Source organism: Alexandromys fortis, unplaced genomic scaffold, assembly GCF_014885135.2.
Source record: "Alexandromys fortis isolate MF-2015 unplaced genomic scaffold, M_Fortis_MF-2015_v1.1 scaffold_168, whole genome shotgun sequence".
In the NCBI taxonomy this organism is placed as follows: domain Eukaryota; kingdom Metazoa; phylum Chordata; class Mammalia; order Rodentia; family Cricetidae; genus Alexandromys; species Alexandromys fortis.
In genome coordinates, this window is record NW_026068058.1 from 2,993,245 (window position 1) to 3,018,909 (window position 25,665).

The 25,665-nt window shown below is 45.6% G+C and overlaps 1 protein-coding gene across 5 annotated transcripts in view; it reads right to left on the minus strand.

Moving 5' to 3' along the window:
• Nucleotides 1-462: 462 nt before the first annotated feature.
• Nucleotides 463-25,665, minus strand: part of Ets1 (ETS proto-oncogene 1, transcription factor) — a 122,789-nt gene continuing 97,586 nt past the window's right edge. For all 5 annotated transcript variants that reach the window (XM_050120033.1, XM_050120034.1, XM_050120031.1 and 2 more), the window contains 3 exons: nucleotides 21,500-21,760; nucleotides 5,524-5,642; nucleotides 463-4,111 (listed from right to left, as the gene is read on the minus strand). In XM_050120033.1, coding sequence (XP_049975990.1) covers nucleotides 3,896-4,111; nucleotides 5,524-5,642; nucleotides 21,500-21,760 — 596 coding nt within the window. In that variant the 3' untranslated portion in view covers nucleotides 463-3,895. The remainder of the gene's footprint in view (nucleotides 4,112-5,523; nucleotides 5,643-21,499; nucleotides 21,761-25,665) is intronic.

The window sequence follows — 25,665 nt, forward strand, 5'->3', positions numbered from 1 at the left end:
AGTTCTTGATTCCCAGCCCCAGTAGAAGGGTTAGGGCCAAAGAGATGGATATGATAAGTCCAAATTGCGAAAGAACACAGCTATAATCAGAAGGAACCAAACAGTCTTGTCTGTCTATTTAATATCAAGAACTGTATCTAGCTAGACTCCAATGGCTACCTACTTAATCATTCAATTTTTTCTTTACACAGTTCTTAGTCCTTCAGACATGAACAAATGAGGTTTGACAAAGCACGGTGCACCCACAAAAAGAGGAAATAAACAATAAAGGTAATCACTGGGACACTAAGACCATGCCCCCATCTCTCTAACCTTTCATTAGTCAATCTTTATCTAAAATGATCCCAAGCTGCCGGATCTGGGGAACTCAACTGTATTTCTTCTCCGCTTTTCTCTGGTTGATTACTGTCTCCTAATTTTCCCATGATGTAGACAGGAAAGAATCAAGTCAGAGCCACCTCGTTATGAATGAATTTCTTTGTTTCTTTAATTTCACACAGTTTAAAATACAATATGAAATCAGGCTACAGTATATAAAAAACTTTCCAGCAAAATGATGTGCCAGCATCAGCTACTAAAAGAAACAAACAAAAAACTCCCCCATAAGAATTTTATTTGCATTTGTTTAAAAAAAAACATATAAGACACTCACACGGCTACATCTCTAAGCTACCTCAGTTCTGATTGTTAAAAAGCACCTGCTTTTCCTTTTTTTTAAATCTTGCTTTTAAATTTCAGCATTTAAAAAATATAAATTATATGAAAATACAAGTTGGAAAATAGTCAAACACAATATAACATCTTTTTACCCCAATAATTCTCAGCTTTAAAAAAAAAAGTATTCTTAAAAAAATTCAATAACTGAGGCAGTATTCCTGATAGAGATAATTTCATTTTATCATATATACTTCATATATGTATTTGTATACATATATTTGTGGTTCCTTTCAACGTCTTTGGAATGTTCGTAAGAGTTCAACAAATTTATATAGACCCCAACAGAGGAAGCAGCATGCACAGCATGACTGGAAGAGAGGTGTGATTTCACCACGAAGGTTAATGCTTTACAACCCAGAGTGCTGGTCTCCAAAGTGAGGAAGAGCGCCTCTGATCTAGAAATGCTTCCACCAATCTCCACGGCCACAAAACCAGAGCCCCACATAAAGAGCCCCCTTCTCCCGGACTCTGAGGCAAAAGCCATACATAGGTTAAAGCATGTCTCTGGGAAAACAAGAGAGTCGCCCAGCTCGATCAGATTTGTTCCCCCTCCCTCTGAAGTGAATGTGTTTTTAAAGAGCATCAATGCAACAAGGCTGCTCCATTTCCAGTGTATATAAACCACCCACCACTCTTCCTGGGATGGTCTCTGGCCTCTGGACAGAAGGAGAAAAAGCATCGGGCCAGATGGACAACAAAGCTGTCTGACTAATATACTATCTACAGATCCTGAAAATGGTGGACCTAGGGAGAAAGGGCATCTTGGCAAGTCAGCGAGCTGAGAGCGCAAGGGGGCACTTTCTCCACTCATCTGCCATAGGGACTGCAGGCATTAGACTCACAGAAGGGGAGTTCTCAGCATGAACTGAATAGGGAAGGAGGATCACTTGGGAAAGGGGTTGTTTAAAGCCCTGTGGCAAACAGCAAGCAATGATATCGGCCCTGGCTATACTCTTTCACCATTAGAGAAACATAGACAGACTTAAGTAGAAAATTCAGTATTATTTCAGTTGCAGTTTTACACAAGTGCATACACACACACACACACACACACACACACACACTGCCAGTGCCCAACAAAGATCACATAATATAAAACAACGTAATCCAAATGATCCCACCTAATACTCCCTGAGCAGCTCTTAAGTATTTTGAGAGCTTCATTAAGGCACCTGCATCTGTAAGATTAAAATATCTAGCTGGGATGTTTTGCCTTCACCTCCTTGTGTGGACGCTCCAATCAATCAGTACAGAACACCCATGGGCAAAAGTTCTGCTCTTAGTAATTCAGGGTTTGCGAGAGAATCTGGGAGTCATCAAATCTCATGAAGAGGATACAACGTAGTTACAACTTTCATTTTCTTAGCGAAATCCCCAAAAGGAATGAGATGGAGAAAGATGGAGATGCCCACCTCAATCGCCTTCTTTTCTGCCATGAACATGTACTATCATTGTCTTAACCAGGCAAGAATCCAGTGGAAGGGATCCTAATGTTACCAGGAATATTTTCTTGTTTTGTTTTACCCCCCAATACCTTCTTTCCAGGTCTCCCCTCCCAACTGGCAGGAAGATGGCTGCCTCAATCACCTCTTTGTATTTAAGCTTTGAGGGGACCACAAGCGTATCTAAATATCATGGGCCACCTTATTCTCCTCACCAAGCTCCTTCCCTTGCATTTTCACCTTTAAGTCATTCTTCTAATCTGCAGCTGACCTTCACTTGCCTTCTGCCAAGGTAACAGGTCAAGCCCCGGGTTCCAGCACTCTCCACCACTTCCTCTGCGTGCAGCCTCACCCGAAGTCCTACCTGACAAGCTCCTATTCTTCATAGGAAAGCCTCTTCCCAAAGGAGGCCAAGTTACGTGCTTCTGAGATACGCTCTGGATTTCCATGACCTCTGGGCCTAGCAAGCCTGTACTCTTTGATTCATGCCGTGATATCTGAAATCACACTTTTATTCGCCTATCAGAAAGCATTACATTCCACTCTACTGAACAATGAGGTTGGGGCGGGAGAGGGCTACAATGTGGGATGCTAGGAAAATAAGACATAGAGGAGAAATTATAGAGTGTTCATTTGGAATGGCCTACTTAAGCCCTGAGGGGGTAATGCCCATGCACACAGCTTTTATTCCCAGTCATCTAGGCTTCAGGTAGAGAGCTAATCCAAAACCAGGTTACTCTTCCTCCTTCGATTTCCTTTCCAAGACCTTTAACAGTGTTCCTATGTTGACAACGGTCCCAAATCAGAGCTGCAAAATACATTCAGTGCAAAGACTTAATGCCCCTTAACTAACTCTAAGCCCAAAGCCTGACAAGTCCTTTCAGTGACAAGTAAAGGGTGACGTGAAGATGTGACACAAACTGCAGGTAGAATTCACATGCTCCCGAATCGGCATTCATTTCCCTTAGCTGTAAGTCAGGTGAGTTTGGGGTCTCCGAGCTCAGAGCAGAGCTTTGACCTGTCCGATGGGGTCTATATAAACGGTTGCCTTTCACTGTGACAGAATCCTCAGCCAGCAAATCAGAACAAACTCACAATACTGCAATACTGAGACCACCTTAGAGCTTAAGACAATTTTTTTTAAGAAAAACAAAAATACTGGCACAAAATTTAATAAAATAAACTTTAACACGAAAAAAAAAAAAAAAACAGTTTCGGACCCCCTCCACTGAAGTCCATCTTTGTTTCAAAAAGTAGAAAGGTTAATGATTCTTGTTTTCAGTAATCCCCTGAAGAAAATGTTTTTATCCCACCCTCCAATCTGAATGGTTTTCATCAATCCCGTTACTCTTGATGTGACCATGTCCTCCTGCTCTTAGATCCATAAGTCAAGGTGGACTTTTTTTCCTTAGACTTGTTTTAATGACTGGACACGTTAGTTTCTTCCTCCTGCAAGCCAGGTCCATCACACTTCTGAGAAGACCTTTTCCTCTCTCCTGGAAAGTCTGCTCAGGAACTTCTTGACCCACCCACCCCAGAGGTCTTCACTTCCTCTCTCCAGCCTCACCCATGGCCAATGGAATACAGCTGCAGCTCCCTTAGCTCCCACCCCTGAATATGAAAAATGAGTTGTGGAAAATAAAACATAGAATAACAACGAAAAATTAAGAGTCCAGCCAACACAGTTGTTTTTTTTAAAGGTCTCAGCAGGGTGCCCCCAGTCCCTTCTGTGTCCATCACTCATCAGCATCTGGCTTCACGTCCAGCATGGCATGTAGCTCCTCAGGGGTGTATCCCAGCAGGCTCTGCAGGTCACAGACGAAGCGATACACATAGCGCTTACCCGCCGTCTTGTGGATGATATTTTTGTCATAATAGTAGCGAAGGCCGCGGCTCAGTTTCTCGTAGTTCATCTTGGGTTTGTTTTTCCTCTTTCCCCATCTCCTGGCCACCTGAAATAAAATTGAATTAAATGGAAGTAGGTCAAAGTCTGTAAGGCAATACCAGAATACAGTGAATATTCCTCTACACCGCTATCATGATTCAGGATGGCCAAATAAAATGCTCAGAAATTTGTGTGTGTCCAGAGCTCTGAGTGAGTCCCTCTGAACCCCACTTGCCTTCTTAAAAATATTTTGCATTGTTCACAGTAACTGTATGTGGAACTGTACACTAAGGAGCCATGGAAATTCAGAATATTTCAGCAAAATATGAATAGTGCAAAGCCACATTTTGATACAGCTATGCATTGTGCAATGATCAGACCAGGTTAAATGGTGTGTCTTTAAACCTCAGCTACTTACTGTTACTTTCTGGGGACCGTTCAGAAGAACCCCCATCAGCTACTCTGAAATCTCTGATGAATGTTCCGCAGCCACCCTTCAATACTGCAGTAGCTCTAAGTTACCTCTTCCTGTAACAGCATCCTTGGCTTCAGTAGCCACTGTCCCTCCACCCGCTTCCCTTCCCCCTGCTCATGCTCTGATAATCACTATTTTATTCTCTACTTCTAGGGGACCCCGCAATTCAGCTTCTAAATATAAGGGAGACTATGTGCTGTCTCTCTAAGCCAGCGTGTTCCTCTTAATAGAATGCTGTCCCCATTCCATACACATGACTGCCGTAGAATTTCTAAGTTCTAGTTTACAAGTGTTGGACTCAATTTAATTATTTAAGCTGATGAAAACATGGTGGCTCTACACTCCTAGGGGATGGGGTTAAAATACTTGATTTGGAAGGAAAAAGAACAGCCAAAGGACAGACATCCCTCTGCCCACATTATAAGCAGGTGTCGTTAATTTGAAAGCACAAAGCTGAACAGGAAGCTGTGGAGGAAAGGCCAGAGTTGCCACCCCTGCATCCACCAGCAAGAAGCATCCTTTCTGTGCCTGGGTACAAATTTCTTCTTATATGTGCTAGAAAAAGATCTCCTCTCTCAGAGCCACTAATTTTTTGGCACTGGAATGGAGTGAGGCACAGATGGACCTTTTGCTAAGCACTCAGGGACAAAGGATGCAAAGAGCATGAAGTGCATCCATCTCGCAAGGCCACTCACATCCCCAGAGCCAGCAACCAGGAGGGGAGTGTGGCACAGAAGGTGCCTCTTCTGACAAGGGGCCAACAGGACACCAGAAATTTACATGCATATCAGTTTGTCCCAGAAGGCAAATGGGACAGTGGGCACACTTTGTTCTGTCAACGATGGAACTGAAGCTTGTGCAGGCCACATCATTCCTTCGAGGGCACACAGGCAGCAAGAAGCAGCAGTGCTGGGCTTGCAATGCAGGCCCAGAGGATCACAGAAAAGCCCAGGGTTTTCTCCCCCACTTCCTCAGTCTGGGATTCCCGGTTACTCATTCCTTACCTCATCTGGGTCAGAAAGCTTGAATTCCCAGCCGTCTCCTGTCCAGCTGATGAAAGACTGACAAGACTTATCAGTGAGTAATTCCAGAAGGAACTGCCACAGCTGGATAGGCCCGCTGCCTGGAAGCACAAGGCACGAGGAATCATTACCAACACCCTCAAAGCCTACAGCGGCAGCCCCTGCCCCCTCCGGGATAGCGGCCCCAGATCCCTCCCCTCAGCCTGTCTAGACAGGAGAAAACTGAGGCAAGGGTCAGCACAAACACTGGACCAAGTACTCTGGGCTCAGAAAAAGTGGAGATCTTCCTTCCAAAAGAAACGAGGAAAATTACATAAGATAATCTATCACTTGCCTGTTTTATTATTAATTTCAGGGTCTTTCCATTGCTATGCAAACTCTGGGAAGAAAATATAGTCTGTCTTCAAAGATGTTCTAAGGAGGTACAATCTTTGCTGCCTGTTTGTTTATTTGGCTTCATAGAGGTACTCACTATGTAGCCCTGGCTGGCCTGTAACTTGTTATGTAGACCAGACTGACCTCTGCCTCCTTGGTGCTATTACTAAAGGTGTGCACCACCCCGTCTGGCAGGGAGTATCTTATGTGCCTTTAAACACTAAGGTGTTACATTTGACTTAGAAGAAAGAAAAGTCTTTGCCAGGACCAGGCAGAAGTCAAAGCTCAGAGGCATTTTCCAGAGGAGGGGCTTCTGGCCCTGCCCTGTGACGAAGAAGAATCGGTCTCTATGTTTATTTTGCATCCTCTCACAAGGAACGGGCATTTGGTGCACTTCAGTCATGATGGTTTTCTCTGCCATTGCTCCACCCCTGCTACTTCCAGGCCAGGACTAAGAAAGGAATGCATTGCCACCACGTGACAAATTAGCTTGCCACCCAGGGGATCCTCAGAGGTCAGATGAGGACGGCCCTGTAGTGTTTACAGGGTTTCTCTTCATAGGTTCAGCTCTCATTGTACCCCTTCCCCCATCTAACTCTAGAAGGCCTAGTCTACCCTAACAGTCCAAAATCTCTTATTCTAAATGATTTAGGTTATTTTTCTATTATGAAATGAGAAGAAGTTAATCCTAACTAATGTATCGGTATGGCTAGATAGAAAATTATAGATTTAACTGTCAATACCTAAAATATCTATACTGCACTTTATGACATTAATATTCTAATACCCAAACTTAAATTTTTTGAATGTGTCTACTCCAAAATAAACTCAAAATCATCAGGAAACAGACTTTAGAATTGTCTCCATCAAAAAAGGAAAGTCCTTTATGCCCTAGGAGGCTCACTTTTTCTATCTTATACTCCTTCAAGGTATGCTCAGAGACAGTTGCCCCACATTGGCCGAGCGTGGGGCTCAGGCAGCCCTTTTGTTTCTAAGCTACTCAGGAGACTGATGTGACTTTACTCCAAAGCAGATTCACTACCAGGACAGCCTTTCTCAACAGCACAGAAGAAAGCATGTAGGGCCAGACCCCAACAGGTGTAACGGAAGGAGCTCAGTTTCTCTCCTTAGCACACACAAGCTACATGTGCTAAATGAACCAGCTCTTCCTCACCACACTGAGAACATAGCTTCGGCCATCTTGCAAGATACATGGATAGGAATGAAAGCATTCAGCATTGCCTTCCAAGCAAATGAATTATCTGAAGAAACAAGCCAGAGTGCTGTAAACCTTCGCTCACTCCACATCTACCTGCTGGTAAAAATCCACATAGTATACAACTCAGATACATGCTCAGATTCCTTGGGAGTCAAGCTAAGTCAGCAGCCACTGGAAGATAAACATGGCGAATGAGAGACCCACTGAGAAGCCCTACTCAGTGGCCTAGGAGCTAAGAAGGCAAACTGCTCTTGAGAATGGACTATCATAGTCCTGATGTCAATTCTAAGTTCCCTGGTGATGCTCAGTCATCTTACACAACCACTAGCATCCCTGAGAGACGGATACAGAAAAGCTGACATCAGAGTTATTTGATTACTGGGCATCACCACTACAGACCTCAGATACAAGAAAACGCCTAACAAAACACTTAGGGGAGCCACACAGTTCACTGCAGCTTGCACAACACGGACACAGCTATGCTTTACCGTCTGCTTTTGAATCCTCGGTGGCTCTAGCTGCTGCCATTAGTCTGCTGGTTTCTATTACTTTTCAGCAGAAAGAAAACAGAATGTACAGGATGGGTATCTAACTTGCAGAGGAGAAATAGAAGGCCTAGGTCAAGACCTCAGATTCTTCAATACGTTGTCCAAACCACAAGCCATGGACCTAACTAAACTGACTGTCCTATTGCAGTGGCCCAAGCGCTAAATGGATCTGGCTTCCAGGAGCCACCTTCCTGGCCTCTCAGCAGTCACAGAACTCTTGAGAGACACCCCACCTACTAACTTGGGTACACACCCCAATAAGTGGCATTGCCAGCCCCTTCAGTGCCCTGCAGTGGCTAAGTTATACAGTAGTAGAACCTCCCTCAGAGTATCTTAAAAATCTCTTAGAGAGAAGCTGGATATCAAGCTGAGCAGAGGGATGGAGAGATGGAAAGACCTAGGCAGATCCTAGTCATTGACAGGGCCTAGCAAGCATCTGCAGGTTCTAGAGAGGAAGGCTCAGGAGCACAGCAAAGTCCCTCCCCTTGAGGCCGGAACAGAAAAGGAGACTTCAGTTCATATAATCAGTACCAGCCCAGGGAACAGAAGCAGCTATTATCCTGCAGTTTTACCTAAATTTCAACGCCAAAGTGCTCCCTAATACAGCCTATGCGCATCTGAATATGGCTGGGGACATGGGAATCCTGGCTGGAGAAGATTTTTTTTTTCTCACTGTGAGTTTTCCTATGTTCAGAGGGAACACAAAAATGTTAATTCTGGGCACTGGTAACCCGAGTCCTAGGATTGCATGCTCTTGAGGTCTTTTATTCCACATCCACCAGAAAGAAGGGATGCACACAGGTGCCTAAGATGAGGGAGGCACTTGGACAGAAAGAAATGTCTCTGGTTCCATAACAAGACGGCTGAGAGAGCAGCGATGTCAGCTCAAGCCTCATTCCTGGGATTCTTGCAGAAAACCCAGGTTAGCTGATGCATGCCTTCTGACAGCCCACAGGCATTTAGGTGTGCTAGCACACACCTGTATGTGAGCCTGGCACTCAGGAGGCAGAATCAGGACAAGCGAGAGTTCAAGGCTACCCTGGCCTAGTAGCAAGACTCCTCCCCTACCCATTCAAAAGAGGGGGATAAGAACTTACACTGTTGTACCTAACGAGACAATTCTTAAAACTACACTTCCCCTCTGGCGCCATTTCACTGGCTTCTACACAACTCCCCTCTGCTGGAGAGAGCAACAGAACGAGGAAGGTCACAGAGCCGTGGCTTCGCGGTTTTCTCATCTCTCAATGGTGCCACCAGGACCTCGTTCCTACAGCAATGCATCAGCCTCACTCCCTTCACTTCTGGAGGGGAAACTGGGTTCACGAGGAGGCGCAAACATAAAGGCAGTTCTGGGTTTACAATGCTTACTGGCTCTGTATATCTGCCAGCCGCATTGCATCCAAGTCCACGCCCCAGACTCATGAAGGAGACTCGCAGTCCCCGCTACAGGTCTCCTGAGGACATTTCTGGGCTGCTTAGCAGAGACCTGTTCACACCCTCAGCTTCCATCCTTTGCCCTTGCTCCAGCATGCTCTGAAATTTCAAAGCCTCCTCGATTTTCCCTTCACCTTCTCCTCCCGATCCCAGCTCCAACCACCTCCCCAAATGGATGGTAGCCCCAGCGAACCTCTGTCCCCCAGAGCAGAAACGGGTACTAAGAATAGTGCCAGTCATGGGAAACGGAGCTCACATGTTAAATGTGACTCACAATGGCAGGCCTGTCTGGGGCCCCAAGGCAGTCAACGGCATCCTTCACCATGCTGCCCTGCGGTGTCACACATCAGGAATCCAGTGGCATCACTGGGAAAGTATGTTGCTTCCGTGGAGCTCGGAGCCACAACAACAGAGGGGTCCCTGTTAGGAGGAGGTTCCAAGGCGGGGCATGAAGGAGTCCGGCACACACACAAACCCCTCAGCCCGGCTCCCATCATGCTCCCATCTCCTAGGTTGACTTCATACCCCCTGTTCTGCCCTCTTCCAGCCACCCAAGTTAGGGAATTTCCTCTAACTGCTTTTCCTTCTCAGTCTCAAGACGAGAGGAAAATTCTTATACAATGTTGGCAGTCCTAATTTGCAAAGCAAGATCCAGACTAGGAAGAAGCACATGGAGGGGCCTGGGCAAGTGGACAAAGAACACCAAGCATGCTGCCCTTCAGGGGACCCTAGAGAGGCCACAAATCAGAAGCAGCTTCACATAAATTCCTGTTCATTTGAGTCCTATTTGATTACTTTGTCATTATCGAGGAATAGCAAGGCCTGCCACCTATGTCGAGGACTAGTTACTGATGTCACCTGCTCTTTGGTCATGGACTCTGAGGATAACGACCGAAGTTAAGTAAGCTAGAAGTACACTTTATTAATGTATGTGCCCGTGCACATGTGCACACATGTGTCTGGCTTGTTTGGTTGAAATTTGCTGTTTGTTTTCAGCGATTGCTTTTTATAGAATTGAGAACTAAGCTTAGGTCCCTGCACATGCTAGGCAAGTTTGCTAAGACTGAGCCAAGCCCTCAACTATGCACTCACTTATCTACTTACGTATGTATGTGTGTCCTTTGAGAAAGGCTCTCACTGAAGTTGTCCTAAAACTTACAGTCTCCCTGCCCCATCCTCTGAGAAGCTGAGCGTCATTGTCATTCCTTTTGTTCTCTAGGTCTCTAGGTCTCTAGGTTTTTATACCCCCAAGGAGCCCCTATGGCAGGGACCTCAAAGCTGGCAAAGGGGAGGAGGACTGGATTTCAGCTTCTTCTACCCTTTCCTCATTCCCCCTTCAACCATAGTCCACGGCTATCACCAGTGCCCTAGGCTAACACAGGACAGTGGAGTTCATACAAATGAAGTCAACATTAGACAGCTGTTGTCCTGGCAGACTGCTAATACTGTCACTGTGATTTCTTTTTATGTGTGTGGAGGGTGTTGCACATGTGTGTGCATGCATATGTGGAAGGTAGGAGACAACCTCAGGTAGCACACTCAGTGGAACCATCATTTCCTTGGAGACAGAGTCTGCACTGGTCGAAGGCTCACCCAGTAGGCTAGACTAGGTCAGAGAGCTCCATGGTTCATCTTGTCTTTTCTTCCCCAGCACTGATATTTCAAATGTATATCAACATGCCATGGTTTTTAGGGAAGTGCTATCTAGGTAGGGATCAAACTCAGTTCTTCATGTTTGGGAAGCAACTCTATACCAACTGAGCCACCTGCCTATCTCCCCAGCCACTTATATTATGGTTCCTAACACCATGGCTTGATGGTTTGCTCAGGGTCCATCTCTCTCTCATTGTTGGAAAATATGCTCCCAGGAAAGTCCCTGTTTCCAGTTCTGAAGTCTAGGACAGCACCTCATCAGCACACACCTCCCAGCAGTCAACTCTAGTGATGTTTCATCAAATGCCTCCAGTTTTGTTTCCTTGTGTTTGTGGTACATCAGCATTTAATGGGTGGCTTTACCAACACCACTGTCCTCAGGAAAAAGGAAGGAAGGAAGGAAAGAAGGAAGAAGGGAGGGAAGGAGGAGAGATGGAAGGAAAGGGAGAGGGAGGGAGGGAGAGAGAGAGAGAGAGAGAGAGAGAGAGAGAGAGAGAGAGAGAGAGAGAAGCAAAGCATACAGGTTTGGAAGGTACCGAAAGGCCTCTCTCTATTAAATTATATTTAGGACCAAAATATGGGTGACACCCAGTCATGTTGCATCAACATGCTCCTAAAATAAAGCGACCACACCTCTTGTCCTTAGGGGGTTCATGCTGCTCTAAGAAGTTGAAGTCCTTTAGTTCTACTCTGAAATTCAAATTGAATACCTCAGTGTGGGTAGGATGGCATATTTATTTTAACCTATGAAACTCTCATGGTTGATCACCCTTGCATCGGGGCTGACTCTACCCTGAGAGCACATATCTGCCAGGTGGCCCTAAAACAGCGAAGAAAGTCTGGCTGGCCCCTCCCTTCCAGCCAGGTGTCTCTGCCCACAGCCAACGGTGACAGCAAAAACAGAACACCGGAGTCCGGAAATGACCCGTCTGCTCAGCACACCCTCCCTTTTTATACCCCCAAGGAGCACCTGTCTCCGAGGTAGGGTGCGTGACGCCAGAGTCTCATACACCCTTCTCAGTCACAGACAACACCAGAGGCTTACTGTTTCCATGAAGTCATGGTGCTCAGGAGCCAGTTACATAGAAATCATGCAACAGATTCTTGCTGTGATCAGAGGCTGCACAAGGCTGCAGACTGCACAGCACAAGGCTCTGTTTCAGGATGATACTGCTCTCTGGTTTGGCGCTATAGGCCAGGAAAGAACTTTGAAAGGAAAGAGCAAAGATGATTCGATACTCCAACTCAGTTTTATGCCGAGAGCTGTCGCCGTCTACTTCACCTTCACCTTCCTGGTGCCACGGTCCTGTCCCACCTCACTTCTAACAAGACCCAAATGCAGTATATTTTACAGCCTGCCTAAAATGCCATGGTCCGAAGTCCCTGCTATCCTATACTCTATAAATATGTTCCCGTGTTGACGCCTAGGAACCCAAGAGTAGTAAGAATACGAGCTCGAAGAGACCATTAATGCTATATTTGATAGACACAATGATGAAAAGGAATCCAGAGACCTGCATCAATTTATTGCTGAGACAACCAGCATCTAACAATGGAAAGGAGTTGGAAAACCGTTCTCAAGCAGATTTTGAGTGTCCAGTTCAGGCCTATCATGTCTGTGCCCCACCCCACCCCCACACATACACACTGCCACTCCCATCGAGGGAGTATTTCAGAAAACTTAAAAAAAAAATTACATGGCAGGCAATGAAGGACTGAGATGTGACAGCATCCTAGAAAAACCAAACATACATACACACATAAATCATGTCATCTATATTAAATATGATATATTTATATATATGTATATATGCACACCGTCTCTGGGGAAGCCTCCATAGGGAGTGACCCCTACAGAGCTTTGATTTTACTTCTTCCTGATTCAAATGGAATCTGATGCAAAACAAACTCTCTGGGCTTTGTTTTCCTGTTCTTAAAATGGAAATAGAAATTCCTGCTTGCCTTTAACTTACAGCTATATAAATCAAGCCTTTATTAGAGAGACATGGGGGGGAGAAAGGAAGAGAGCAAGCGCACTAAGGAATCAACCTCAGAATGGAGCAAACTGGAAAGAATAGGAAGCAGCACTGGGATCATACAGAAAAGTATAAGACAGCAGAAAAGGTATTTGTCAAAACAGGATTTTCAAAGAAATAACTGTAAACTTTCAGGATAAAGTTTAACGGTGCTTCCATGAATGAAATCAACCTTTCATGTGGCAACTTTGAAAAAGCAGAAATTCTGAGACTTTTTTTTTAAAGTCAATCATATAAATACAATTTTTAAAATACTTTAACAGAATAACCACTAAAGATTTTTTTTAAGTTCAGAATGAGATTGAAACCCTTTCTCTAATTAAAAATTGGTACACACCAGAAGAGGCAGCAGAGCGAATTGCTTTGCAAGTGAAAACATTACAAGCCATTCCGGCATGGGGAAAGCTGGGTCGCACACAGACTAAGATCCTCTTTCCCACATAGACTTTTTCCCTAATCGTTCATGCTCTGGCCTAAGACCCTGCCACCTTAACCCAGTGTTCCCACAAACATGGTCCACCAACACTCACTGAGAAGTGGAGCACCCTGCCTAGCCACCAAGGCCTAGGCAAGCTGGTCACCAAGTGCAGTGGGCAGCGACTGGCCAGCTGGGCTTCCCCACCTGGCACAGGTTTCAGTGAGACTCGCTGGGCTGTCTGCCGTGGGCTGGAGAAGGCAGTTACACATTTGTAACGCGTGATGAAAGGCCTGCTCTGTACACCTGCAGGTGTTCAAGTGTCCCCAAGTGGGGGCAGCAGCAGGTGGCACAGGACTGCTCTGTTCTCTTAAAGGGGCTACCTCCATTTAGATCAGTGGTTCTCAACCTCCCTAAAGCTGTTTAGTAGATTTGAACAGCTTGATACAGCCTCTCATGGGTGGTGAGCCCCAATCATTAACTTACTCCATTGCTACTTCATATGGGTAATTTTGGTACTCTTATGAATCATAACGTAAATACTTGACATGCGACCCCTGGGGGGTCGCGCCCCACAGGCTGGAAACTGCTGATTTCGAAGCAGCCACCTCTTACCTCTAAGCTCACCACAGAGCTGTCAAGGCCATGTAGCCTATTTGCACGTGAGCTTGCACAGCCAGTCAGTGAGCCTCAAGTCAGGAAGTGGGTTTCCTTATAGCCTTTTCCTCCCGGTGTTTTCTAGGGAACTGGCCTTTTAAGAAGCTACAAGAGAGGGCTCAGGCTAAGATCAGTGCTAGGAAGAGAACTGTGTTCTAAACCAACAGACAGTTTTTTTCTTAACCTATATAAACACTTTAAAGCAAACACCTTGCTCTGGGTACCTAGGTAAGCAACAAAAGAAAGATAGGTTGAATGCCTAGGGGTATGAGCCCGGGCCTCCAGACTTGAAGAGTAACTCTGAAGTCCCCCTCTGGGACTGATTTAACTCTGGGGGAGAGGTTACCCTACATCTTCCACATGAAGAACGTTGCCAGTCTGGCCTGCTGTAACTCTTGGGAAGGCATTGGACCCTAAGTGAGCACTGGCGTTCTAGCTCTCATAAGCCCTCGGCCAGCAACTAATTTCTGAACATGCTTCAAGTGCAGGGCGTTGTAGCTCGACTAGAACATGAAACGGAATATTAACAGCAGCGCGAGCTAAAACCCTCTTAGCTCACCATAATGCAGTAAGCTGAAAGTGTCCTGCCTACGCCTTTGAAGAACTGGGGCCAGAGAAGGAGCCCGGAGAGGCCTTCCCAAGAAACGGCCCCACCCACTCCGAATGTCAAACTCCTCCACACGGCTTGTGTCCTGCCAGCCTCTTAAACACCTTGGGTCCTACCCTCCTCTCAGAGTCTAAACTTTCGAATTCAGTCATCCTAGGAGAACTTTCACTCTCTTTATCTGTCAGGCAGATGTGAGTCACACCACTGGGTTAATTACAGCCAACATCATGCTCAGAACCCCAAAGCCCTTCGTGCCACTGTGAACATGGAGGTACATGACCCCGGGCCAGACAGAAAAGCGATGCTAGCTTCTTGAGATGCCACTCTTGTGGGTCTGGTCCAATACGGCTATCACACTAACCGCTGCTCGGGTGTCCTGCCGCAGGCGATACAACAGACCTCCTCTACCATGTCCAAACGTCAGGGTCAGAGCATAGCAAGGGACATGCAGGCCCAGACGTAAAGACTCCCTGCCAGCCTGGCTGAACCATTTCAGAGGCTGAGACGCAGACAGAGCAGAGCCACTTCCTACTTAAAACTCCTCTGTCCAGGCCCACAGCTTGTTCTGGAGGCTCCCCTGACTCCTCCTCTGCTCCTCCGGGGATGCTCCCACACACATTGCTTGCATAGCTAGCCATCTCTAGCTGCTTCTTGCTACTTTGGATATTTTCTTAGTTGCTAGCTAGCTAGACAATATGAAAACTCTGCGAGCATCCTATGTGCTCTGTGGCTTTAGTCTAGACATTCCCCTTCCACATTTGTACAATGAGAAAAACAGAAGCTCCTGTGTATGCCTTTTGTGAAAAGTTAACAAATGTTACTATATGAAAGAGCCCGGGATATAGTAGGTGCTTAACACACTCAGCAGCCTGGGCTGCAGATCAAATGGGGCCAAACTAACATTCAAGGTCTTACTTTGTCTCGTGATACTGTCAGCAATTACTGGAATTCCATAAGTGAAATATATCTCCTGACCTCAAAGAACTAGAATTATACTGCAAAGACGAAAGGGTGAGAGATTAATATGGGGTAGGAATGAGCTGTCACTCCGGGCTTACTTCCTGGGTAGCTATCACTCTTCTGCATGGTTCCATGAACTCACTAATTCTCACTTGCCTACGAGACAGGATCCATTATTACTACCATCTTCCAGATACAAAACAAAAGGGACACAGAATTGTGAGATGGCCCAATGCCCCACAGCTGGGCAGTGGCCGAGCCCAAGTCTGTGCTCCTGAGCCCTAGGTGATAGCCTCATGGTGGAGCAGCAGAGTGGCCACCCTCTCACTGGTCTGGACTTCACTGTGAAGGCACTTCTGAATGGCAGATGGGATGCTGATGTCACTGAAGCCATGGCATCGAGTAAATCTCACTTGGGGAGTGTGGGCCACATAGGAACAGGGGTGATTTTTTTTGGACTTGAGTTTCTGTGGAAAGGAGCAGTTTCTCCACAGCCAGGACAGAAGGGCACCACAGAGAAAAGGAGACGCCACAGGACAGAGTCAGAGAATTTAGGACATGTCAGAGGCTGTGGGGACTTTCCAAAATCATTGCTTAAAGGCAGCCAGGACTTGTGTTCATGTCTCACAGCATGCAGGCCACACTCTGCTCAATGGAAACATCCTGCTTCAAAGGCAGAAAAGGTGGAGCTTCACACTAGAGTCAGCATGGAATTCCCAAGCAGACACGCCCAATTCCATCATGCATAGTGAGAGTTTGTAAAAGAAACAGTGAGCCCCAAATTGTGAGACTCAGAGACTTCTCAGAGGCACACAGGGGAGCTGTTCCTCAAACAGAAGAGTCAGCCTGTTATCCAGAGTGCAAGCAGGTCTCAGAGAGGCGCGGATGTGCAGCAGTTCAGACAGACTCCAAAGCCACTCCAAGGGCAGCGTATACAGTTCTGGCCCAATGCTCTGAGGAAACTCAGCCAACCCCAGCTTTCAAAACTACAAGCAACAGTAAGGAATCCCTCTTCCCATAAACTCTGAAGACATTCAGAAACAAAAAGTTAACAACCATGTGGCCACACCCTCCAACCATAGGAATTCTACTGGTGGAAAATGATTAACGGTCACCGCACTAAGCAGTTAAGAAGCAGAAGCCGTGAGGCAGCTGCAGAGACCTGCTCTCCTAACACCCGGTTCAGTTTTTGTCCTGGGAATTTTCCTCCCTGGTACTCCAAAGTAATTCTCCACTGACCTATAACTTAACAGCGGGCTAACTAACCCAGGCCTCTACTGAGACTCAAACCCGCCCAACATGAGCCCCTGGGACCTGCCATCAGGCTGTACAGTGGCTAAGAATCCGGCAGGTCTCAGAGCTGCAACTGGGCAGGAAGATTCCTTTTGCTTTCCTGCGAGCAGAGATCAAAAGGGAAACAGTCTCTGCCCTTCTTGTTCCTAGCCTCCTTTCCCCATGTGGACACTGCCCAGAAACACTCGCATTCCGACGGTGCTGGCTTTGGCAAGCCCTTGAGCTACCTGCAGCCTTGCCAGACTCGGAGCTCAGAGAAGTCACTCCCCAGCATCTCTGGCTTCTGAAAATGTGGCCAATGCTCACAGTGGGCAACCAGGACCTCTACCCACTACGACAAGTTGGCCTATGTCAATGTTATCCACCTCTCAATGTCTTATCCCAGCAGTGCCCGCATGGAGAGACCTATGTCTCCTAGATCCTAATACCTTCCCTAACCCGTGTTTGGAATACCTGAAATCTACACAGATGCGCGCTACATTATGAACTCAGCAACCCGCCTCCCTTTCCCTTATTGCTAACTTGGACCCATCAAGTTTCCCAACACTGTTAGCATTTTGTGCCCTAGTAAATGCAGATGACTTTGTAACTTGGTTTTCTTCAGTAGACTGTGAGTGCAGGTATTATGCCAAAATCACAGGCCATGTACTGAACGGAGGGGCTTGGCCAGCCTTCCTTGTGTCGTCAAGTTGTTTCTCAAATGTATTTTATCAGTAGTTTTGAGTTACTGCACCCTAAAACTCAATGACTGTCAGACCTCAGGGGTTCTGGGCTAGACTGGGGATTGTCTTACTCTGTGAATTTAGACTGACCCTCCTGTCTATGAAATGAGCAGAATAGAATTCATTCACACCAAAGGCAATTTAAGGGGACCTACAAGAAGACACATGGGGCTGCTTTTCCTCTAAGGCTGATTGCTTTTGGTGTGATATCGAGAGAGAGAGAGAGAGAGAGAGAGAGAGAGAGAGAGAGAGAGAGAGAGAGAGAGAAGAGGAGAGAGAGAAAGAGAGAGAGAGGGGGGGGAGAGAATATGAAACATTCTTTTATGATCATTAATGAAAGGCTTTGGGCATAGGCTTTTCCAGGCTCTTCCTGAAAGACTTCCTTCCTTCACGATCACAGCTTAGTGGGCAATGTCATATCTAGACATGGGTTGCCAGCGGATCAGCTGAATATCACCTGCAGCAGGAAGAGGAATGGGCCCTTATCTGTGCCCATGACTAGGAATATGAAATGAAGTTCGATAATGGTGACTCACAGGCCAGGAACTCTACTGAAGCCCAAACCAGCTCTACCCCTCCCCCATACCCTCAACCACATGTATGAAGAAGGGTTAATTAGTGATGAGAAGCCACCTGGGTCTGAATCCCTGCATGAAGGACATAGAGACACCCACAGAGTGTTCCCATTCCTTAACTTGAAGAACAGATGGTGCATTCAAGCAAGACATGCAGCACTTAAGATTCACTGAGGAGCTCCCTTCTTGCAGAATGAAATTACCTGACCTTGGACAAAGCATGTTCTTTGTGCTCAGTTTCACCATCTCTAAAATGGGGCTAGAAGGACAGAGAGGAGAAAAGACTACTATTTAATAATCCTGTATATTGTCTTAGCCCTACATTGAAATTGAAATCAAGATGCCTATATCCAAACCTATTAATGACATGAATGAATGTTAGAATTGTGCTAGACATAGGAGGAAAGGGCCCAGAATCATAACGAATTGATTTTCCCAGCGTGCAAGCCCAGAGTGAGAGCTCAGCAATTTTCTGAGGTCTACAAGGCACAGAAACAGTGGGCTAGTTGCTCTCTGACTGTTATAATTAGAAAGGGTTCAGAATGTATCTATGAACGAGAGAAAATGGAGCTTTCTGATTGTATCAGTTTGATAACCGTAAGCAGCAAGGAAAGGAGGTACATTCTGGCGGAAGCCAACGCTGCATTTGATGTAGTCTTCACTCAGCTAACAGGCAGCCTTTCAAGCCATGTTATCTGCCCCCACATCTCGACCTAATTTAACAAGTTGCCATGGGAGCCCAGTGAAGGCTGATGCAATTTTCTTATCTTTGAAGGAAGAATGTAACTGAGCAAGAGAATGTGAAAATCAGCTTCTAACTGATCTCCACACTTACAGTGCAGAGGCTAAGATATCACAGGAAGAAGGAGAATGTATTCCTGTGGAGATGATGCGGGCAGGAACCTCAGCCCCTAGACTAGGGCAGAAACTACATCCTCTTCTCAGCTAGGTGCACCTAAGCACATACATGTAGCGCAGGCCATGCAGTCACGGTGCAGAAGTCTGAGAGTCCCTAGTGTGGGTCACAAACAAGCAGCAGCAACTGAATTTTAGGACAGGAAATGGAAATAACCAGAGGGAGAAAATGAGTGATATATATATATATATATATATATATATATATATATATATATATATATATAACCATGATAAAAGTATTGCCCACAGTTACACAGTGATTTCTACTTTTCAAAGACTTTTCAAATGTCAGCTCATTCTACCAAGCCAGCATAAAGCCAGTTACCTATATGTAGACACTAAAGCCATCACCTCAGGTAAGAGACAAGGCAGGGGCGTGTTCCATGCCTGTTTCTGAAAGGAGAAGGGGCCATCAAGCCACAGGATCAGAGAACCTGTGGTGGAGGCAGGAAGCGTTCCCCAAAGGCAGGCCCCATGGGAAAAGACACCAAAATTTGGTCTGCTCACGCATACCTAACAAATCTCAAGCTTTATTTGGACCACAGCAACCAGAGACAAGTCTAAAGACATTTAGAGTAGATTGAACAAGACAGAACACCCATGAGGGGGTCTTCTCCATACCCAGTGGGTGCCCATTTGCTGAAATCATCAACTTGTTACAAGTAGAGTTTTCTCCTCACTGTCTCTAGTACACCGTCTAGCACCCACTTAATTAATCGATTTGGTTCAACTGCATTTTCACACGTCTCCTACTGTCAAGATAAGGGTGAACAGTTCTACTCACGAAAGTAGAAAAAGGTACAAGGTAAATTTGCCTAAAATCACACAGTGTGTTAGCGCTGGGAGGGGGCTCAGAGGACTTCTGTTTTCTGGGCTATTGTTCTCACCGCCATTTGAGTCTGAAAAAGTCAAATCCACAATTGTAGAGAAACAGAAACTAAATATGGAAATGCTTTAAAAATATATTGTTTTAATTTAAAGAGTTTAGGCTTTGAGAAAGCTAAGTGATGGATCACTTTCCCATTTCTTCTACTTATTGACTGTTTCAATCCCTCATCCCATGTGGAGAAGGAGGAAGGAAGGGAGAGAGAGAAGGAAAAAGTCTACTGAACAATATCCAAACAAGAATACTGTCAATCATTTGAGCACTACCCTGGCCTTGTCTTTCTCTTCCCTTAGAAGCAGCCCTTCTTCCCTCCCCGCTCATCACTGCATCCAGCTGGAGACAGGCTAGTTCCAGTGCCAGGATCTGCCATTCTTGTACCTTGAAAGACCTGTACTTTTTCTAATCTCAAATACCTTTGATGAAAATGAGTAAATGCCCCCAAAATCTGCTCTCTGGAGTTAGAAAAAGATGCTCTTGAAATGTAGCAAGTCTCTCACCTACCAACACCTCCAAAAAAGAAAAGATGGCATTTCAAAAAAGAAAAGAACACAGATTTTTAAGTGTATCTGTGGCTTCTGATTCGACATATGGCCCTTGCACCTCTCCCAATCATAAACACATCTCCTGAACACTATTGATGCAGGGTCTTCGTGGAAGACAATATGGGGAATATATTCTGGATCTTTGAAGGAGGAGTAATTTTTGAAAGTTTATGGATTTTGTTCTTGAAGATCAGTTAAATTTCAGAAAAAGGCCCAAGACTACCCTAGGTCACGCCTGCTGCTTGTTTCCAGTCCCACTGTCCCACCCCTGTCCCGGTGCAGGACAGTGTAAGCAGACGGCGGCGAAAGCACACCTGAACGGCCATGCTTAGCCAAGGCTCCCCTCTAACAAAGCCTTGAAAGCGCCGCAGTCTTACAGAAAGGCCCTGATGCTCAGCACATTTATTATTTAGTACTCCTTGGATTTCTCTCGGACAAACTACTCCAAGGCTCCTGGGTTAAGTAACGCATATACTGCTGTCCATCTGAACGGTGAACTACCGTGCTCTACTGCCAGATTCTCTCAAAGTCCATTCTCTTCGGGATCTTTCTGAAATCACCACTATTTTAACTATAGATTTCATTCCTGGAAGAAAAGCAACCATAATGCTAAGTTGTTGCTGTTGTTGTTGTTTTACGTGTTTTACTATGGAAATCCAGTACAGATCTGGCCATGGTTTTGAACACTGTTCCTAAATTCAGAAGGCAAACTGCAATGATAAACACACTGTGAAACTCTCCAGCATGCAGGCCTCTAAACTCAAGTGTTTAAAAAATGCCAGCTTCTAGTTTCATATCTGGAATGGTCTTCCCAGAGCAAAAGTCCCTCAATACCAGCCATGAGGCAGTTTCCAGAAACTCCCAGTCATTACAGGTCTTCCCCAGATATGGAAGAAGTTCAAGCTAAATTTTCTACCACTCTTAAAAATGAACCCTTGAGATAGGCTGACAAAAAATTAGCAGTTTTCCCAAGCAGCATGGCTTGAGACAGAAGACCCTTGAGAGACAGCTACTCTATACAGAAAGAAAAGAGGGTGCCCTTGGGTCTCTGTGCCTCACTTTTGACCTGACCCACAGAAGCATGCAAATAGCCACCTAGACAGGGGCTGGGTGCCTACCTGTGTAGCCAGCCAGGGCAGCAGCAGGAATGACAGGCTTGTCCTTGTTGAGGTCAGCACGGTCACGCACATAGTCCTTGAAGGTGCCCTTGGGCTTGTGGTTGGGCAGGGCAGCGGGATAGTCCTCAGAGTCGAAGCTGTCATAGGAGGGGACACGCTGCAGACTGTTGAAAGATGACTGGCTGCTCCAGGACTGGGTGAGGCGGTCACAACTATCGTAGCTCTCTATGCTTTCAAAAGAGTCCTGGCCCCCGAGTTTACCTGGAGGTAAAGGAGGAGGTAGGAAGAGGGCAGGGAGGAGGGGTTGGGAAAAAACAACTGTAAAAACCCTCTTATGGAGGACAGATTGCTAATCAGACCTGGAAAGGAATGAAGGGAGAGAGGGCCCAGGGATACAGGAGCCCCAGAAGGGGGAAGGAGGTTGGTCTAGCCACCACCTCAGAGATGCTACCACAGCCTGGTTTATAGTTCCCAGCATAGTGACCTGAAATCAGGTTCTAGCCCTCTGATATGTCATGTGGACACAATAGTATTTGAACCTGGAGAATTCCGAAGCCAAGAATGTAGAAGCGCGGAATGTTACCTGTCATGAGATTCCTGGTTAATATGTCAGACTTAGTGGATTAATGAAAAAGCAAACAGAACCCTGTCGGGTGGAATTTCTTTCTCTCAATTCCAGCCAATGAAATGATTTCTAAAGGTCCAATTTGGCAAAATATTGTGATCATAAGAAAAAAAGATTCCATTAGATTAAGAGCACATTGGCTTCCCTTGACCTTGGCACTAAAGTACTTTTTAAGCATTTTCCCCAAATATCGAGTGATTCCTTTATGCCCTCTCAGATAGAGAACGAAGTCAGAGGATGCCTTCAAGGAGAAGAAAACAATGTCCAACAAAGCTCACTATCATTCTTGCGGACAGAAAACCGTACTGTTTATCCTCTCAGACACAGTTTAGCACTTGGAGTTCATATTCCAGGGCAGCAGAAGCAGAGAGGAAGGGAGAGGAGCTAAAGCCCACAGCAGGGCAGAAACCCTCCACTCTGTGAGTTGCTTAAGGCATTCTTCACTGACCACAAGATCACGCAAGTTCATTCATTTCCCAAACCAGCTTATACACAGCTGCTGTGGTTGTGTAATCATTCCTGGAGAAATTTCCACTGGCAAAAAAAAAAAAAATGCCATGAAAAGAGGGGCTAATAAGAAAAATTCAAGAGAAAAATAAATACACTGAAGATCTAAAAAGATTCCCAGGAATATATATATATATATATATATATATATATATAATATTTCATGTCCAGCAACTTTTCTGGCAACTGGAGGCTGATCTCGGGAGATGGGTTGGCTACTTCTCTCCAGTCCAAGCAAGATGCGTTTGCAGAAATACTCCCAAATCAATTCTCAACTGTATAACGCTGGGTAAATCCTGAAGTAAACATGCCCTATAAAACCATGTACTAGTGTGCTTCTGCCATACCCTCTTCTTCATGATAGTGAGAACTGGTTAAGAAAATAAAATTCAAACATAAGCAGCTATCCAAATCAAAGTTAAATACAAGGGAAAGACATGGTGGCTTTTTTTTTTTAAATAAGCCTTGATCAAACAAGTACTTCTGGTACAACCCACTGCTGTGGACAGTCTACCGTCTGCTCCCCCCTGTAAAGCTTAAGACAGAGAGCTCCTAGCTCACTTCCCTCTCTCTGCTCATCTGTTCAAAGGAGGGCAAAGCAGAGCCCGAGGAGTGCCCAGCCCAGCCTGCCCAGCCAGTACCACATCAGTCCCTTTCCAGTATTACTATCTTTTAAAGTCACATTAAATGTCTCAGGGAAGCAGCTCATACGCAGAACTCCATAGCCTTTTCCACAAGGCAGAAACCTCTCTGGTGCCTCATAGAAAGGGGCTCTCTCAGACAGCCTATGGATGTTAACTGTTATTTGATTACTCTGGCACCCAAATAGAGCAAAAGCCTAAGATTTCATGAAGGATGCCCTGCCCATTGAGTCGTCGGTATGTAGTTGTTCTCTATGCCCGAGTCTCCTGCAGTTCCTCTTATCAGCCATCTTTCTATTTGGAGGGCCGGGAGTTGAAAGCACTTCATTTAGCCAAAGTGCTAAAGTAGGCGTCACTACCCTCTTGCAGCCTCACCAGATGCTACTCGGTTCAGACTGTGGTTTAGAGCAGAGTGCGGCTTTCATTTTAGTTCTGTGTCACAACCCGAGAGCTGGAAGCCTTCATTAACGGGCAGTTTCTCCACAAAACTGGCTGAATCCAACAGGATTAGATACTCAGCTCTGCTTCTGTGTTCACCCAGGGAGGCAAGCATGCCCTAAGACAAGCACTGACCATCGTTCCTGAGAAATGCCTCGGTAAGGTCCTTCCAAAGCCAACTGATCCCACTGAACAGCGCTCTCCACAGTAGATAAGTAGCCTCACAGCAACCCACAGAGAAGCCTCACACAAAGACGGGCCTTATAGCACAAACAAGAGGGACAGAGGAGCACTTTGTAGACTATTACACACAATCTGAATACTACGATTATTAATAGTCAGCTAACAGTAATGTCTGCCGTCTAGACCAATCACAACACTCAGAATCAAGGGCCCTTTGGCCAGCCATGCTACAGTGCAGCCACCATGCAGCAAGCAGGCCCGAACAAGCTGGTCTTCCCCGTAAGTCTATGGCCTGAGCTTGAAGGAGATTAAGGAGAGTGGAGCCACAAAGAAACACCTGATGTCCTTTAGTAAGGATAAGTTTGGGTTTTTAATCACTAGTAAGGGTTTGAGGGGATAGTGAGGACCCAAGAACCAAGAAAAGGGAAGGGAGAAGGGGCATTTACACAAATGCGAAACCAGCCACAATTGTAAAACAATGATTACAGATCTACCCAGATTTACAACATAGCTGAACCCTAAACCCACAACTCAGTCTCGTTAACTATACACAGAGACCGCCCCATAAGGAAGAAAATGGTTGTAAGGCTTCAAGCTGCTTCAAGTGCACAGATGCACACGGTTGTGAGCATGTATTTAAATAGACACACACCCAAAAATAAATGACAGACAGAAAGGGGAAGACAGACGTGGTCCCACCCATTCCCTTTGGTTTGAAATACAAACAAGGCAGGAGTCTAAGAAGGACCATTCAGGTTCTGGTTTCACAGGGACTTTCCCTGTACAAGGCCAGTTAGCTATCCCGAGGCCTGCTGGGAGAAGTGTGAGCCTAAAGACTTGAAGAATCTGACAGTAAGCATGGTTTACAGTGGCCACAGGGTACTCCTTTGGGCTCTCCTGCTTTTGGAGAGCTCTGCACAGGTAATACAGGGAGTGGGAATCACTACCCCCCTCCTCACATTTTTACTACTTTCCCATTTACCCATCATGAAAAGTACCTTTAGCTTTTCAGAAACAAGTGGGCTCTTGCTGTAGGAAGAAGCCCCTCCCTCTCACAGACTAGACTTCTCTCAACAACAAAACAATCTGAACACACTGCTCCTAGCGGTCAAATGCTTATGGCCTCATCTTAAACAGCACATATGTTTTACCTTTGGAACGTCAGGTCAGCCAGACCTATTTTGAAACACTGGTTTTACTGCCAGTGAATGTTTTTATCGTTATTATAATAGCCTTGTCAACAAGAGTACCTTCATTTGGAAGCCTCTTGCCACCTCTTTTCCCTGGTCCCCTAGCTAAATACACACTTTCACCACACTGTTGATGACCAGTTCCAAATAAACCACTGGTTAACCATCTTGCATGTTCCCAAACCAAAGAAGTCACAAGTGGCTTAAGTTCCCAGAATCAACAGCAAAGGTCATCCTAGGTATCAAGTCAGGTTCTATAGTGTGGCCCAGGTGTACCCGACGAGGAACACCAAAGGCACACATCAAACTTCAAGAAGATTATGCTCTTAAACAAAAGTCTCTTAATGAAACTGCAGTCTCCTTTGCAAAATCCAATTAGAAGTATTACATAGGCAAAACCATTTTACCCTAATAACACATTTGATTATTAATCTGCCATACTTAGTTCCAGCATGAACCCCAAGCTCTTTGCCATCTGTTGTGAGATATTTGTACACAGTGTGAAGGTGTGTTGCTGTGATTGGTGAAAGAAAAAGCTGAGTGACCAATAGCTAGGCAGGAGATAGGTGGGACTTCTGGGAA